Source organism: Engystomops pustulosus, chromosome 11, assembly GCF_040894005.1.
Source record: "Engystomops pustulosus chromosome 11, aEngPut4.maternal, whole genome shotgun sequence".
Taxonomy (NCBI): Eukaryota; Metazoa; Chordata; class Amphibia; order Anura; family Leptodactylidae; genus Engystomops; species Engystomops pustulosus.
In genome coordinates, this window is record NC_092421.1 from 54,349,607 (window position 1) to 54,367,774 (window position 18,168).

The window sequence follows — 18,168 nt, forward strand, 5'->3', positions numbered from 1 at the left end:
ACACTCCCAGCTGCTCAGCTGAGGGGTAAATTGTGGTGGTGGAGCATGTCTCATGCCCCTGTTAAATATTGTGTGTTGGGTATATAGGCCGCTTCTCTGCTTCAGTTTTAGATGTCTTTTATTAGTTTGCGCCGCTGAGGGGGCGGGGCCGGGGTTCGTGGCGCTGACGTATGGCTGTGACGTTACTGTTTGCATAGTATCTGTTTTCTGCGCTTTCGTCCGAGTTAGAACTTTGCCTCCGATCCCTGAGTGGAGGGCGCTACGCATGCGCACTGCGTATCTGGTTTCTGGTCGCTGTCTCTTGACAGGAAAGGAAGGTGAGTACCGGGGAGCGGGTGTCCGTGTACCGGGAGATATGCCTGGGCTGCGGGGAGGCACCGGGAGTCATGCGGGCCGCTCTGGGGTAGTTCAGGAGTAATCACTTTGGGTGACGTGTCTTATACTGAGGCACCATGATACACAGCATATGCCAACTGCAGCCCGAGCTTATACAAAGGATGGAAGACGCATACACAGCCGCCCGCAATGTGAACAGATGTATATAGAGTACAGCAACTCACATTATAAAGGGGGGTGCGCACAAAACTGGGCACCAGTATACAGGGGGGTGCGCACAGAACTGGGCACCAGTATACAGGAGGGTGCACACAGAACTGGGCACCAGTATACAGGAGGGTGCACACAGAACTGGGCACCAGTATACAGGGGGGTGCACACAGAACTGGGCACCAGTATACAGGAGGGTGCACACAGAACTGGGCACCAGTATACAGGGGGGTGCACACAGAACTGGGCACCAGTATACAGGAGGGTGCACACAGAACTGGGCACCAGTATACAGGAGGGTGCACACAGAACTGGGCACCAGTATACAGGAGGGTGCACACAGAACTGGGCACCAGTATACAGGAGGGTGCACACAGAACTGGGCACCAGTATACAGGGGGGTGCGCACAGAACTGGGCACCAGTATACAGGGGGGTGCGCACAGAACTGGGCACCAGTATACAGGGGGGTGCGCACAGAACTGGGCACCAGTATACAGGGGGGTGCGCACAGAACTGGGCACCAGTATACAGGGGGGTGCGCACAGAACTGGGCACCAGTATACAGGGGGGTGCGCACAGAACTGGGCACCAGTATACAGGGGGGTGCGCACAGAACTGGGCACCAGTATACAGGGGGGTGCGCACAGAACTGGGCACCAGTATACAGGGGGGTGCACACAGAACTGGGCACCAGTATACAGGGGGGTGCACACAGAACTGGGCACCAGTATACAGGGGGGTGCACACAGAACTGGGCACCAGTATACAGGGGGGTGCACACAGAACTGGGCACCAGTATACAGGGGGGTGCACACAGAACTGGGCACCAGTATACAGGGGGGTGCACACAGAACTGGGCACCAGTATACAGGGGGGTGCACACAGAACTGGGCACCAGTATACAGGGGGGTGCACACAGAACTGGGCACCAGTATACAGGGGGGTGCACACAGAACTGGGCACCAGTATACAGGGGGGTGCACACAGAACTGGGCACCAGTATACAGGGGGGTGCACACAGAACTGGGCACCAGTATACAGGGGGGTGCACACAGAACTGGGCACCAGTATACAGGGGGGTGCACACAGAACTGGGCATCAGTATACAGGGGGGTGCACACAGAACTGGGCACCAGTATACAGGGGGGTGCACACAGAACTGGGCACCAGTATACAGGGGGGTGCACACAGAACTGGGCACCAGTATACAGGGGGGTGCACACAGAACTGGGCGCCAGTATACAGGGGGGTGCACACAGAACTGGGCGCCAGTATACAGGGGGGTGCACACAGAACTGGGCGCCAGTATACAGGGGGGTGCACACAGAACTGGGCGCCAGTATACAGGGGGGTGCACACAGAATTGGGCACCAGTATACAGGGGGGTGCACACAGAACTGGGCGCCAGTATACAGGGGGGTGCACACAGAACTGGGCGCCAGTATACAGGGGGGTGCACACAGAACTGGGCGCCAGTATACAGGGGGGTGCACACAGAACTGGGCGCCAGTATACAGGGGGGTGCACACAGAACTGGGCGCCAGTATACAGGGGGGTGCACACAGAACTGGGCGCCAGTATACAGGGGGGTGCACACAGAACTGGGCGCCAGTATACAGGGGGGTGCACACAGAACTGGGCGCCAGTATACAGGGGGGTGCACACAGAACTGGGCGCCAGTATACAGGGGGGTGCACACAGAACTGGGCACCAGTATATAGGGGGGTGCACACAGAACTGGGCACCAGTATACAGGAGGGTGCGCACAGAACTGGGCACCAGTATATAGGGGGGTGCACACAGAACTGGGCACCAGTATACAGGGGGGTGCACACAGAACTGGGCACCAGTATACAGGGGGGTGCACACAGAACTGGGCACCAGTATATAGGGGGGTGCACACAGAACTGGGCACCAGTATACAGGAGGGTGCGCACAGAACTGGGCGCCAGTATACAGGGGGGTGCGCACAGAACTGGGCGCCAGTATACAGGGGGGTGCGCACAGAACTGGGCGCCAGTATACAGGGGGGTGCGCACAGAACTGGGCGCCAGTATACAGGGGGGTGCGCACAGAACTGGGCACCAGTATACAGGGGGGTGCGCACAGAACTGGGCACCAGTATACAGGGGGGTGCACACAGAACTGGGCACCAGTATACAGGGGGGTGCACACAGAACTGGGCACCAGTATACAGGGGGGTCCACACAGAACTGGGCACCAGTATACAGGGGGGTCCACACAGGACTGGGCGTCAGTATAAAACTGAATGTACACTGATTACCACTAGTATGTAGATTATTGTACTTGGCACAGGGCGTTGTTTGCAGAAGTTGCTCGGCATCAGTATAATAATAATCTTTATGTAGCGCCATCATATTCCATAGTGATTAGCATAGCTAGATGTACACAGGGCAATAGTATATGAATAAAGGTACATGTTGTGTGTATGCCAGAGTGGTCCTAACTAGAGGTGAGTGGACCCAACATTCAAGTGTCTGACCCAAACATCTTGCTGGATCGGCGGCAGAGCAACCAATCCAGCACTGAGGTCAGGGATTGCCTCCTGGAGTCATCTGGCTGTATGACAACCATGGGTCCATGAGATAGTGACCGGCTCCCTTTGGTCTGCGGATGAGTGATGAGGAATAAGATAAAAGTTTCATATGGAAAATGTTTTTTTTCTCTATATGAATGCAGAATATTTCTTACAATACTTCATGTATGGTGCTAGAATATACATGTACTCGCACCCTGGCAGGGTTATGTCTGCATATTCACATGTGCTAATACATTGTGGTGAGTAAACACTGAACAGTGTCTGTTCACCTCCTTCAGGGCTTTTATGGTGATGTTTACATACAAGAAACAATGTATACATGTAAGTGTGTTCACAAGGTGGAATTTGCTGTGGGGCTTCCTCTATGAAGACCCTGTGAATAGTCCCTTTAAAAGAATTTTGCAGCCCCCTCTACTACTAAATGAGTGCTGCAGGACGACTGACACGCTGCAGATGTAGCTGACTTCTTCCAGCCCTAGTGTGGTGTAAAGAGCTGAGCAATATGGGTGCTGGGTGTCCTACCTGCCACCCATCAACTACTTATGGACTGGTCATTAGTATGGGGGCCCATAAAACCCCTTTAATGGTCACTGACTTTTCTACAAACTTTGCATAAAGCAGGGACAGGGATTGTTATCACCCTACTCCATTAGGCCCTGTCATATGAGTGTGGCAGAGTCTCATCAGGGTTTGGTCAGCGAAAAAAAAGTGACATTCTCTTTCAGAGTTGAGTCAGTTTTCAATCGGTCAGGATTTGTTTAGTGTGTCAGTTTTTAACAATGTTTTCGATCAGTTTTTACAGTTTTTCATGCACCTATAACACGCATGGAAAGAAGACTGATGACTGTGGTCTATCTTTTTAGTGGGGATTGATCAGTGATAAATGCATCGCCCTTGCATGTGTCTCTGAGTGCAATGTGTTTTTTTGATGTGTCACCATAGACTTCTCGTGAAAAAAAAAAAAAAAGGGGCATGTCTGACAACCCACTGTCTCAGATTTATCAAAAGTAGTGCAATCTGTACTAAGTGAGTTTGCCTTTTGTGCAGGGTGCGGCAGATTATTGAATATTGGTCTCCGATTATCTGGCGCTCCCTGCACTTCTCTGGAAGTGTGCACCTTTTTATTTTTGGTGCACCTTTAACAGAACGCTTGCGGCACAATTCTCTTGAGCCCCTCTAATAAATGTGTTGCAAACTCTGACTAAGCAGTAACACACCCCATTAGGGGCACATTTTTTCTGTCCTGTCTGACACAGTGCGGTCCTGACGCACATCTGGCGCAAACTCTTCATAAATACATATGTAATCTCCAAAGACGTTTGGTCAAAGTCCAATACAAGCCTTGTACGTCCGAAACACGTACAGAGCACGTGCGTAAAATGGGCTCTAGTGATTTTGTTAAGTCTGTGAATCTTGAACCGCGCAGGGTCCTGTTTCACAGACCAATCACAGCGCTGGGGATGGGACTCCATGCGTCATATAAGATGCACAAAATATGACCTGCTAGAGGGACTGTGACTTACTGAGTCAGCAAATTATATAGAATTCTATGGTGAGAAGGGGCTGAAGGGAGGGGGGCAGAGGCTGAATGACTGAATTGACTCCCAAGCGCTTTATATACATCCATAAAGGTCAGTACTTCTCTATAATGTCCTACTTGATCCTGCAGATGCTTCTGGGAAAGTTATGGCACAGATTTTCCTCCATGTGAAGTGTATATTGGAGATTTTATAGCAGCTAGTCTTCACTCACTATTACTGGGACAACTTAGAATAAGCTACATTCACATCACATTCTAAGGATGTGTCGAGCCAATTCCTGGTGTAACCGTACAATGGAGGGCTTGGACGCGGATTACTGTATGCACATACAGTGGGATACATCGTCCTATTCCTCCCCCTTTCCCCTGAAAGCGAATCAGGGTGTTTCCACAGTGTTATAACTGGCCTTATATGGACAGAGACATAGCTTGGATCCTCGTAGAGCATACGCTCAGGGGAGGCTGCGGATGGATGCTATAACATTGCATCGCCCAAAGCTATTCTGGCCTCCGTTGAGTGTAAGCGTCGCTTAGCATGAGGGAGCAGGATGGAAAGACACAGCTTGTTACATCTTTCCTTCTTGTGTTTCCTACTATGTGATCTGCCGTATACTGTGCAGATGGAGGCAAAATTGTTGCCTCCGTCTACCAGTATAGTCTATGGATACGTTCAGCGTATACGCTGGAGCTTCCCTGAATGTGTCCTTTATTAAAGGAGACTGTAATGGCCTTGTGAGCCGCTGTTATCCAGTAATAAGTGCTGGCAGTGATAGTGTTACACAGATGTTGATGCATCGTATCCTCATTATGCTGATGGCCGTGTCCCGGAATAATTAGTCATTCCAGCTTGTTACATGCAGAATAATTGCAGATACTTCGGCTTTTTCTCTCTTTGCAGCCATTGTGACCCACTCCGGTTTTTACATAAGGACCATGGAGTTTTACGATGCCGTGGACCACCCGGTAAGGGTAACCAGCGCCATATAGATAATAACAGTGGTTTACATTTATAGTTGAACACAATTTCGGGTTTTGGCTGCCTCCTGTTTCTTATATAGGACAGAAGGTAGGGAGCTCTAGTGTTCCTGCTGTGACCAGCTGATAACTGCGGGAAATTACATTTTACATACATACTTAAGTGTAATTAAACCATGATCGTGTTTAGAAATCTGTCTTTGTCCTTTTAGCTCTTTGGCATTCGGATTTTCTTCTATCGCTACGTGTTCGCCATCAGTAGATGTTGATCGTGCTTGTGTCGCTGTAGTGGTGATTATGGCGGCTGGGGGTTGTAGATCCATAGACACAGATCTTGGTGATCTTAGATTGACTCATGTAGAGGTTGTATATGCCTACTGTATCACTATGACGGCTCATCATCAGGAGATTTTCCATTATGGCAGAAGTAAACACTCCAGTATCCTTTACATAACTCCTACCTACACCCGGAGGAAGAATTTTGTTTTTCTGAAGAATAGGATGACGGTCCATCTAGAAACCACTGACCTCCATGTTTAAAGAGCCTGAGGTGCGGCTGGTATCTGGAAGGTAATATTTACTTGTGTAATGAATGTGACCTTGTGACTGTAAGCCGTTCCTTACCAGCTCCCTGTGTTCAGATGACAAGTCCACTCACGTATGGATTTTATACTGCACAGATAAGATCTGCAGGAGGTGTTGTTATAGCACCCTGGCTGTAAAGCGTCGTTCAGCAGACTTTAATAAGACGGGCTACCTGAATATAAATTGAATCCGTGTATCCATATAAGATATACTTGTGAGAGGGCATAAGGTGGGCTTGTATCCATGTGTTTCGGCCACCATTAGTATCCTTTGAACTCTATAGAAACTATAGGAGCTGCAATCGGGGTTTGACAGATCTCCTGACAGATTGTAAAATGAGAACGCTCCGGTAACAATTTGAGCAGGGAACGTTGTGTAAGACCTGAACCTTAGGCCTATTGCCCATGAGGAGGTTTGATGCAACTAGCATCAACCTAGCATCAAACTCGCACTGTGTGCTTGCTGGAATATCAGAACTCAGAACTGAACTGACATGTTGAGTGTTTGGCCGGACGTTCCAGCCAGCACACATCAAACTCTCTCATGGACAATGGGCCTTAGGCTGCATTCACACGACCGCAAGGGGGGCGTATATACGGCCAACGTATATACGGCCGATATACGTCCCCCATAGACGGCAATGGGCGTGCGGCGGCCTACGGGAGCGTTAAGGTGCCGCACACGTGCGGCACCGTACTGCTCCGTGCCCCGTGAAAAAATAGGACATGTCCTATTTTTTCCGGGCATACGGCGCCGTGCGCCATATATCCCTATGGAGAGGGGCGGGGGTGAGCAGCGCTCTCCCCCTCCTCCTCTCCCCACGCGCTGCGGGTGATGCCACACATGGCGTTTTTGGTCCGTTTTTAAGCATCCGTTTTTGACCATTTTGTCCGTTTTTCTCAATCATCGTAATAGATAAACACATAAGCAGCCAAATGCTTGGTAAACGGACTGAAAACGTCATGTGTGGCATCACCCTCAGTGTAACATTTAACGTAAGAGAAAAAAAGTTACTTAATTATCGATACAGAAGGACCATCATATATCATGCAAGTTTGACAAGATTTAGGCCTTCTTGATGTACTGTAGAATGAGGGAAAGTAGCATCATAGATAACTGTAGATGTTTTCCATGAAAAAAGAAAAAAACAGCTCTCATTTATTAGAGCTTCTTATAAAAGTGATTGCTGTTTGAGCTTCCCCATTCTTCCACACTGCTTTTTTTTTTTTTTTTTTTTTCAGAGGAGTTCTGGTTGGTTAGTAATGGCATCATCTTCATTTAAAAAAAAAAAATCAAGTGTACTTGCCCTGCTAAGGATTATGCCCGAAGGGTTTTAAGAGAGCTAAAGGGGTTGTCCACAAATAATTGCTATTGTTTGTGTAATGAAAAGTTCTAAAATTTTCCAATATACTTTCTGCATCAATACTTCAGTGTTTTCTAGATCTCTGCTTGCTGTCATCTAACAGTTGTTTACTTCCTAAAAGTTCATTCACACATTTGGATGCGTCAAAACAATGCAGTAATGAAGAAAACCGCTTCCAGCCAAACATATTGTAACATTTAAAAACGCATGCGTTCTGACGCTAGAGTTTTGATGTATCCAAAACACCACTTGTGAACGGACCCTGAGGTTACAAAACCTGTCCTTGATCATGTGATGTCACACAGGTGCAAGGCTCATTATATCACAATAAGGCTACATTCAGACACTTGTGCCTTGTGTACCATAGCACGGCGGGCACACATCGACACAGGGGATAGGAGGAGGAGGTGAGCGCTACTCACACCCGCCCCTCTCTATAGGGATATTTGACGCACAGCGGCGTATGCCGAGAAAAGATAGGACATTCTCCCGTACGCCATTGTGCGCCCATTGCCAGCCTATGGGGGGGGGACGTATATACGTCGCCCTAAAAATATGTCATCATACGGTCGTGTGAATGTAGCCTAAGGGTGATGCTACAGGACCCGTTTTCAGTCCATTTTAACGCACGCTTTTTCAGTCCAGATGTGTTTAAAAAATCGGATGCCTTTTAAAAAACTGACGCACCTTTTTAACAGACTAAAACGCATGCGTTAAAACAAACTGAAAACGGGACGTGTGGCATCACCCTGACCAGAGCTGTGTAATATAACAATCCGTGCACCTGTGTGACATCACATGACCAGGGACTTTTTTTTTTTTTATATACAAGAAAGATAGAAGCTTCCTATAGAATGACAGCAAGGAGGGATCTATAAAATATTGAGGAATTGATATAGAAAGTATATTGGAAAATTGTATAACTTTTCATTACATAAACAATAGCATTTATTTGCTGAAAGTGGGAAGCCCCTTTAAGGAACTTTTCCTTTTGCCCCAGCCCCTCTATTTACACTGAGTTTATGGCACCGCCACATTTTGCATGCTACCACACTGGCAGCCCGATCTGCAATATGAGAGGGAACCAAAATGATAATTTCCCTGCTAAAATCCCCAATCTTGAGAACAGCGGTCCCATTCTCACAAATTGATGGAGCAGCAAGTCGATCCTAAAGCTTCAATCAATGCTATGGGAGTCTCAGAAATTGCTGAGCCCAGATATCTCCAGCATTCTCATTCCCTGCCTGTGTGTGCTCCTTGCATTGTGCTATGGTTAGTGAATGGAGCAGCAGGAAGCATACTCGGCCTGCCACTCTATTCCATAATTCATTGGCTCCCCTGTTCTTGTGATCCGACCCCTGTGACCTCCACTGATCATATTGTTAACGTCTATCCTGTATATAATATTTCCTCGCCATTTAGTGAGGAAGATGCAGTTGATACTAAAATAGAGTTTCTATTCTTGGTGGATTAGCTATGTCATATGTCATATTTCACACCTGTATGCGACAATTGGTTAATATTATTCATTGTACAGGACAATGGAACATTCACAGAAAAAAATCTGTAAAAGCTATGAACAAAATTGATCATTGTCTTTCTATAAAGAAAGACATTTAAAGAAATTAAGAACATTATGTATACAGGCGGTCCCCTAGTTACAAACGGACCTCTGGATATTGGTAATTTATTGTATTTTAGCCCTAGGCTACAATAATCAGCTGTAACAGTTATCACAGGTGTCTGTCATGAAGCTTTAGTGTTAATATTGATTCTTATGACAACCCAACATTTTTAAAATCCAATTGTCACAGAGACCAAAAAAGTTCTGGCTGGGATTACAATGATAAAATATACAGTTCCGACTTACATACAAATTCAACTTAAGAACAAACCTACAGACCCTATCTTGTATGTAACCCAGGGACTGTCTGTACTGCAAAATGCAGCATAAAGTTAGGCCCCAGGTACTGACCTTGGCTTAAAAGGATTTGCCCATGAAAGAAAGTTCTCAAATTTTAATCCCCTAGTGATGTTTACACAATAAAGATATTTTTTTAACCCTTTACTTTACAATTTTACTGGTCAGTGTAAGATTCCAGAGTGTGGGCAGGGACTCTCTAAGCAGACACTTTATGATACCTCTGTGCTATGAGATGCTGTGAGCTGACAATGTGCTTAGAATAGCAGGTTTATAGATACTTCGTTTAGGCTCTGAACATTCTACTAGCTCACATAGAAAAGAGAGATGAGACAGATCAGAGATATGAGATGGATATAACACAATGACACTCTCAGCGATAAGACACAGTCAGCTCTGCTATATATCTCCATACCTTTCCCCTGATTAAAGGCCTTATCTGTCTATAGCTTGTAGAGTCAGTCTCTGCACACTGCTACTTGCTGACAGGAAGTGCCTGTGACTGAGCTGGTCTTGTTATGTGGAGGGAGGGGCTGGAAGCAGACAACACTGCAGTGTGCAGACAGGAGAAGATATTCATAAGAAGAATCTGACCATAGTCAGAAGATTTACGGTAGTATCCACGGGCAACCAAAATTGTAAACACCAGCACTGATTGAGAAAGGTTGGAATTCTGTATGTGAAAAGCTGTATTTTTGTTAATGACAGTGTATTTGTTATCCTGAGTATATTTAAGAATCTTGTCTTCATGGAAATACCCCTTTTAATGAGGTGGAATTTGCATGCGTCAGTGGACTTGGTCACTTGCCTGTTTCTATAAATTTCTAAATATCTTCGGGACCATGAAGTTTAGAGTAAAGTTTAATCCCTTTAAAATAAGTTGTATATGACCTGTGTATCTGGAGTGTTTCTTTTTGGCAGGGATGGATCTATTTCACATATCTGAAACTTGTGACCCCAGCTTTCTTTCTTGTTTTGTGATTGGACTTTATCTGCAAACGTCCAAGTCATGGAAGTCCCAGATGGAAAGTCCCAGAGTATCTTAAATCTAAGAGATTATTCCCATGTATGTGGGAGCTAGCAGTTGTCACACGAGATATATTACCACGCCAGGATATAATTGTACCTCGGATATAGAGGAAGGATCGGTGTTGCAGTTTGTGGACCCACTATTGCTCTGTTATCACCCAGGACTTCTCACTGCCCCCATCCTATGTTTGTGTGAGATTTAAGAATCCCCCATTGTTATACGCATGACCTCTGGCAGCTGCAGTGTTGTCTGTGGATGTGCCTGGAATGTGATATGTGACCTTCATGTGTCCCATGATCCCACATTACTTCAGTCACCATTCTACCAATGATTTGGCAATTTCTTAGTAAATTGCCTTTTTATTCACCATGTGCAGACTTGTTCATTAACCTTTAACCCTAACTATTCCTGGTAAACAGGCAAACCTTCTCTCAAAGTAATTGCGCGTGTGAAATCTTAGTTTTAGGGAGGTAACTCGAGATGAAATATGGAGATAACAAAACAAGTATAAGTTATATTCCCAACCGTATTTATAGATACATATGTAATAAAATTCACGAGAACGTTTGTCAATTTCATCTCACTCCCTTCTGGAATAGAGCGGTGATCTGGGTGCTAAAAATTGCTGAGCCAGCAGTCTCGGCTGTATTCGGCTCTCCACTGACCTGAACAAAGCGTGCACATGTTTAATCAAATCAATGTTGTATCCATAAAGGGAGCGAGATGGAGGTTAATAGACTTTTGTGCTTGGAATGGTGCTGGTCACTCCTCTGGCATCAGGTATTTATGACATTTCACATATAAAACAGGCTCTGGTTTTCAATGTTTCTACTGCCATCTGTTCTGGTCCATTGTCAGAGCAGTGGCAGTGGTGATGACTTTCAGACAACTTTCCTGGAGACATCTCTTAACATACCTGAAAGTGGACGGTAAATACATAGCGGCAACTGGAGTAAAACCGTGAGAACCAGATTTGTAAAGCCTAATTTATGGTCAAATTTCTCTATTTGTGTGTGAAGGATCACTTTGAAAACTTAGGCCGCATTCACACAACCTCATGGGGGACGTATGTCATACGTCTCCCATAGATGACAATGGCCGCAAAGAGCGATACTGTGCCATACACGGCTGGCACCATACTGCTCCATACACGGGAAAAACATAGGACATGTCCTATCTTTCCCCATGTGTATGACCCGTACGCTGTGTGTGTGTATGGTCACCCCTCCTCCTCTTCATCGCGCCACAGTGTAAAATGCAATGTACCCTAAGGCCAAATTTACACGACCGTGTGCCCTCTGGGCCGTAGCCAGGTTGGTATATGTTTGTGTAAATTCAGCACTACATCTTTGTTTCCAAAGATTTATTCACATGTGGATACAAAGCAACATTTCAGCTAATGCAATGTACCGGTAGCTCAATGTGTGAGAATGGCACGGCTTGAGAATGTCTGTCTACATTGAGTTAGCTGAAACGTTGCTTTGTATCCACATGTGAATAAATCTTTGAAACTAAGACAGAGTGCTGCTTTTCTCCTTTGGATTTAGTGGACCTTTGGGGTCTTGGGCCAGACTCTTATAAGCTTGCACCCATACTGGATTTAATCCAACCTCTCACAGTGCCACTCTATCTCTTTGTTCTTCGGTTTACACAGTTTTTTCTGTTTGGGATATCTACTGTGTAAGGCAGCATGCACATCATGTTTTATGGATCCTTAGTGTATTCACCAGGTAAGTCCCCCCCCCCCCCCCCCTGTGTATATGCTGACCATATACAGGCAGGTGGATGCATCCTTTTTGGTTCTGACTGTCCAGTATACATGCCATCCAGCAGGAAAGAAAGATGCAGCAAGCTATATCTTTCCTGCTGTATATGCTTAGCGGAGGCAATTCGAGCTTATAATGGGATCAACGCAACATTATTGCATCCATCCTCCGCCTCTGCTGAGTGTACACTCTAGAACAGTCATGGCAAACCTTTTAGACACTGAGTGCCCAAACTACAAACAAAACCCACATATTTTTTGCAACGTGCCAGTGCGACAATTTAAGCAGTAACTTATGACTCCCTGCTCTTTCACAGGTTTAAATTGAATTGGCACCTGAAGACACCAATATAGTAGAAAGAAGGAGAGGAATCTTGGATTATAACTGTAGCTTCTTTCTAGGGTCCTGGGTTGCCTGCGACTGCAAGAGGCCTCGAGTCCTGTCTGCTGATTTCTGCACTGGGGTGATGGCGAGGGTGTCCATAGAGAGGGCTCTGAGTGCCACCTCTGGCACCCGTGCCATAGGTTCGCCACCACTGCTCTAGAAGATCCCCGATGTCACCGGGGGAAACACCCTGAACATTGGTAACAATCACTTGTTGCTGCCAATATTCACTCTTCCTCTCACTTTCAGGGGAGAAGAGGAACAGGACCACATATCCACAGTGAGATACATCCTAGCACTCTGTTGTAAGGACACATTGGTAATCCTCCGGATGTATCCTTACAAAAACATGAGATTGTAGCCTCATGCTGTAGCAGTTTAGCGAGTGAAGCTGCAATGCAGCAAAATCACTTCATAAGAAAACACATCAGAAAACAGGCAATTTTGGGTAATATTTAGTTACTTGTAGAATGGCTGTGGAATTCCCACTGTGGGGTAAATTCTGCAGTGATTCCGCTGCGTGTGCTGTACGTGTTATTCCCTTCTATTGCCTTGCAGATGAGTGGATAGCATGGGGTACAGCACACAGGTTACAGGATCTTCTGGGTGTATTATCCTGTGGCTCTTCTGTATATGTGACTCTCGTACATCCCTGTAGGTCAGTAGAGGTCAACCTTCACTTTTAACCATGTTTTTCCGATGCGCCGGCTGTCAGCTGTTAACGCGGGGAATGTAGCAGCTCTTTGGTTACTGCCTTGTTGAGGATTTAGTTCCAAGGCTTTGTCCTTCCCTCACACGCACTCAAGACCATGTGAGGGCATTATCTTTCCTGTGCAGATAGGGGGCGATGTAAATCTCTACCAAAGATCAATACATATTGTTCATTTATCACCTTCCAGGACTTTGTACCCAGTATCTGAGTGATGTCAAAAGAATTACTAAGCAGGTTCCTATTGTGATAAGTAGGTAAATAGTTCACGTATCTCCTATAGACTATAATGATGTGTAATTACTTCCACTATAAGGTTACGTGGGTGGTATTTGACGTGTTTTCCACTGGAAAAACCAGGTCAAGATTCAAAGCGGATCTTGACAATAATTCCCTATATCCTGAATGGCATCCAGCCTTAATTGACTTTAGATATATAGGACACATCATTTCTTGGCTGCCTGCCCTTCATTTTAATGGCAAAATACTCCCTTTTGAACTTGCCCTAAAAGTAATTTATCTAGTTCAGTAGGAGGAGGGGGGTGTAAACTATTTTCATAGAATTGCACGTTATATTTGGATTTCTTTTTTTTTTCTTCCTAAAGATATTCTTATTAACATGAAGAAAACACTACAGCGCTCCCTTAGAGTCGGCCATGAAGGTAGTGATAAGTTGTATCATTTTTATGTGCAGACACATTACAATGTAATGAAAATAATATAGTTTTCAGTATTTCTGTGTGTTCTGTGACACTGGAGTCCATTGTATTCATGAGCTGTGGCCCAAGAGGAGGTCCTATAGCCTTCTTTATTGGTATTCTTAAAGTAATTTTATATTAACCCTTTCCCCCCTGTAGGTACAAGGTATGTAATGACTGTACTCAGTAATTCCTAGTGGCAGAATAATTAGTAGGCTCTTGGTATTATATTTACCCTGACCTTGCTTTGATCCTGTAATAGATACTTGATAATGAGACTTGGCAGTGGCAAATGTCAAATCATTTCTCCTAATGAATTTCCGAGCAAAGGAAAAAAGCAGCCGCTCCCCCCTACAACGTGACTCATTGTCAGTAAATTGTCTGTTCAACGTAATTCCTCCTGTCAGTCAAGGACACCCTCCTCTTCATGGCGTCTAGAAAGTGGCAGATATCTTACTGGATTGGATGATGTCCGTGCTGCATAGGGGTGGTACAGGATCCTCCCGGTCATTGTTACATTCAGTTTCTATTCTTGTCCGGGTTAAAGAATAGTCCAACCTTCTTTAAAGGTGATGTGATTCATCCAAGTCCACGTGCTGCCTGTAGTTCAATACTTTTTATTACAAGTTTTAACTACTACTGCAGTGCACAATCCATAAGGACGGCTGTATATGACTCAAGCTTTATACTCAGGATCTGTTCATTTTTTGATGACCCATTAAAAAAGGAAATTTTTTTTTGTATCCTGGAAAAGTTGGTTTACAATTTTTTTTTTTTTAATTAATATTATCTACTCTTTACGCACCAGGTCATTGACTCAGCTTCTCAGAGTGTACTAAGTTTTATGGTGGGGAAAGTTTTCTGCCCTGTATCTTGGATGTTTTTTGGAGTGTCAGCTGTGTAGTCAGTCCTCTTCTTGGCGCTTGACAATTTCAGTCAGCTCCATTGAGATGTATGGACCAGAACGATCTATGCGTGGTGTCTCCTCCGTTACTCTCCGGGAGCGATGAGGGGTCCGATTGAGGTAACTGGGACCCCATCGGACTCCTCGTTTTCGGGTGAGCTGGTGCAGGAGCATATTTTGGTTATTTCCATAAACCGCTGTATTGCACTTTTTTTAATCTTTAGATTAACCCCTTCCCGCCCCCCTACATGTGCTGACAGCACATTGTAATGAATGGGTTAACTTGAAGTAGCTTCGTGAGACCCGAAGCTACCATGGCGACAGATCGCCGCTCCCGGATGACGTCACGGGGAGCGACGAGCCGGCGGCGATCAGCGGTAAAACACCCGCGTAAAACACCCATGTACCGGGACCCGACATGTGACGCACTATTACGTCACATGTCGGTAAGGGGTTAAGATCCGGCACTTCCTATTCAGGCGCACGTACAATTGTGCACATGGTGCGCCGAGCGCTTGCCACTGTATTCTGCTTTGAATATAAAGATTAAAAAAGTGTTTAAAAGCAATACAGCAGTTTATGGAAATAACGAAGATATGCTCCAGCTCACCCCGAGCTGGTTCTCGGTATGTGATGCTTAGAAGTACAATTTGAAAGTGGAAAGTTTGCTTTAAGCGGAAGAGATTTTGCATGCAAAAGATGGAGCTACTTGCAGATCTTCCCCACAGTCTTCACTGCTTTCTATGTGCTGGAGGAAATCTCTAATTTAAAGGACCATTCCAGTCAAAGCTAATTCAGTGAATAATACATGGTGCAGGGCCTGTAGGGAGGAGCAGGCTGCGCATCTCAGGGACTGACAAGGGGTCTAACAGAGGTACCTCAAACCCCCCGTTCTTGTGATCTGTGGGGTTCTCTCCAGTAAGACCCCCTCCGATCAGCAAGTTAGGCCCTGTAGTGTCCATGCTAAAGGCTCATGTGTACGCCTGTGCTTATTTTGGGAAACTCAGTAGTTGTATTGGCTGCATGCTTAACTATAACCATCATCTATGCTACTAAAGAAGTTGTCCAATTTTTAAAAAAGCTTTTTCGAAGTTCCAAATGTAATGCCAGACGCGTTTTACGTGTCATCCTCACATTTAGAGAGCAATGCGTTAGCATAGTAGCATATTGAGAAGCTATAGAAGTGATTACAGGACGCTCATCATGATGGACATTTAGAGGAATTTACTTCCAGCCACAGCGGTAAACAGATCTGCGGTCTGTGGATACAGAGTAACACAAAAGCTCTTAAACCTTACACAAATCTCCTGCCACAACCTAAAGTCATTTCCAGAGGCTTAAGCAGAACGCGCTTAGAAGACTGGAGCCAGTCCAGTGTCGATCTGTACTGATGGGAATTTACAGGGAGCTCTATGGAAAAGACTGCATTTCAAGCTTGAGAATTGATCTGCATGGGGATTGTGCTTTTCACTTCATGAGATGTCCCTGTACTGATACATAAACCATAAATAAACCATAGATCTAACATTCTGCTTTAAAGGGAAACTGCCACTAGATTTTACCCTACTAAACTACCAGCCGCTCTCTGGTAGGGTATGAAAAGTCCTTTATAGAAATCCCTCTTTTATGTGAACTTTCGTCTATTTAGATTCCTCCAAAGTCAGACTTGACTGAGAAGCAGAGAAGAGTCATATTTTGACTGAGATGAGTCAAATTTAGAGGTTGCAGGAGGAGAGTCACTTCAGATGTCCCCTTCTTTTATGTCAGCTAGAAATATGCTATATCGGTGTCATATAACAGATAGGATCAGGCTTTTGGTTACAGAACCTGAGGCTTTGAGTTACAGAACCTGATATACAGACCGTTAAAGACATACGGTAGATGGGAACTCGATCTTTATCTGCATCCTGCTTTTCCAACTATGTCTTTTGACTATCTATATTTCAGTTTCCATAGCTCACAGAACTACAAGCCTGATGCCTTCTGAAAGATGAGATTTTCATCTTTAATATGACGACAGGCATAGAACATGTGTCTAGGCATTGTAGAACAGTAGGTATGGTTGTCTGACGTGATTCAGCAGCTTCTAAACTTGACTCATCTCGGGTAAAATATGACTCTTCTCTGCTATTTTAAACTGGACTTTGGGGGATATTCTTTTTTTTTTATATATAGGTAAATGTGTGAGATTTCACATAAAAGAGGGAATTATAGGAAGGACATTTTATAGCTTACTTGAGGGGGCTAATAGTTATTGGTGTAAAAGATGGTGACAATCTTTAATAACTGGTTTTTACTAGTTGCCAGATTTACCTAACAGGTCGGAGCACTTGTGGATTGCAGTAGCTAATCAGGCTCCACCTTTTGTGCACTTAAAGGTTGATTTGTATATCAATAGAAAGATCTAAAGGACATCTACCACCAGGATGAAAGACAGTATGTAAATGAGCCTGAGGGGCTCCAGGCTCCATGGGTGTTACTGGAGCCCCTCAGGCTCATTTGCATACAGTCTTTCATCCTGGTGGTAGATGCCCTTTAAATAATCAGTGGGTTTTCTGAGATCTCTGTATAGCGACATAAGATCTCATGCAGTGCCTTTTTTTGCAATCCCTTTATAGTTTTATTCCAGTAGATAATGTGAACAAACTATAACCAAATAGTTAATCCTAAAAAAAAATGTTCAAGTCTGGAAAGAACGCTGCAAATCATCTGTGTTGGCATAGAGACTAAGAAGTTCAGTAAAAGATTATTGATTTACATCGTGCCTTCTATTGTGTTATGCCCGGGCGTAATTAATTTGGCTGCGGATAAATCTCCATAGTAAATGTCAGCCCTGCTGCTGGGCTGGTTTTCGGATGCAATTTACGTTGTTGAGCAGTTCTTCTTGGTGGCACAATTTGACATAATGTGGTACAATGTGATTGGTGTTACAGTGGACAGTCACCTGTTGATAGGACATGGCATTATGCCCCCCACCCCCTTTCATCCTGCACAAAGAAGCTTAAGGTTAACAGTGCTTTAGTTTCTTCATATGCCTTATTAAAGGGAACCTGTCAGCAACATTTACCCCATTAGGTCGGGTATGAAATGTCCTTTCTAGAATTCCCTCTTTTTTGTGAAATCTCACCCATTTACATATGAAAATCTCTCCCAAAGCAGTTATGCAAATGAGCAGAGAAGATTCC

The 18,168-nt window shown here is 45.0% G+C and overlaps 1 protein-coding gene across 5 annotated transcripts in view; it reads left to right on the forward strand.

The window, feature by feature from the left end:
- The first annotated feature begins 200 nt into the window (after positions 1–200).
- The window catches only part of NT5C2 (5'-nucleotidase, cytosolic II), a 64,970-nt gene continuing 47,002 nt past the window's right edge, over positions 201–18,168 (forward strand). For 4 of the 5 annotated variants that reach the window (XM_072129300.1, XM_072129301.1, XM_072129303.1 and 1 more), the window contains exon 1: positions 5,547–5,611. In XM_072129300.1, coding sequence (XP_071985401.1) covers positions 5,582–5,611 — 30 coding nt within the window. In that variant the 5' untranslated portion in view covers positions 5,547–5,581. Of the gene's footprint in view, positions 318–5,546; positions 5,612–18,168 lie in introns of those variants that run through there. The other variant, XM_072129304.1, reaches the window with a different exon arrangement.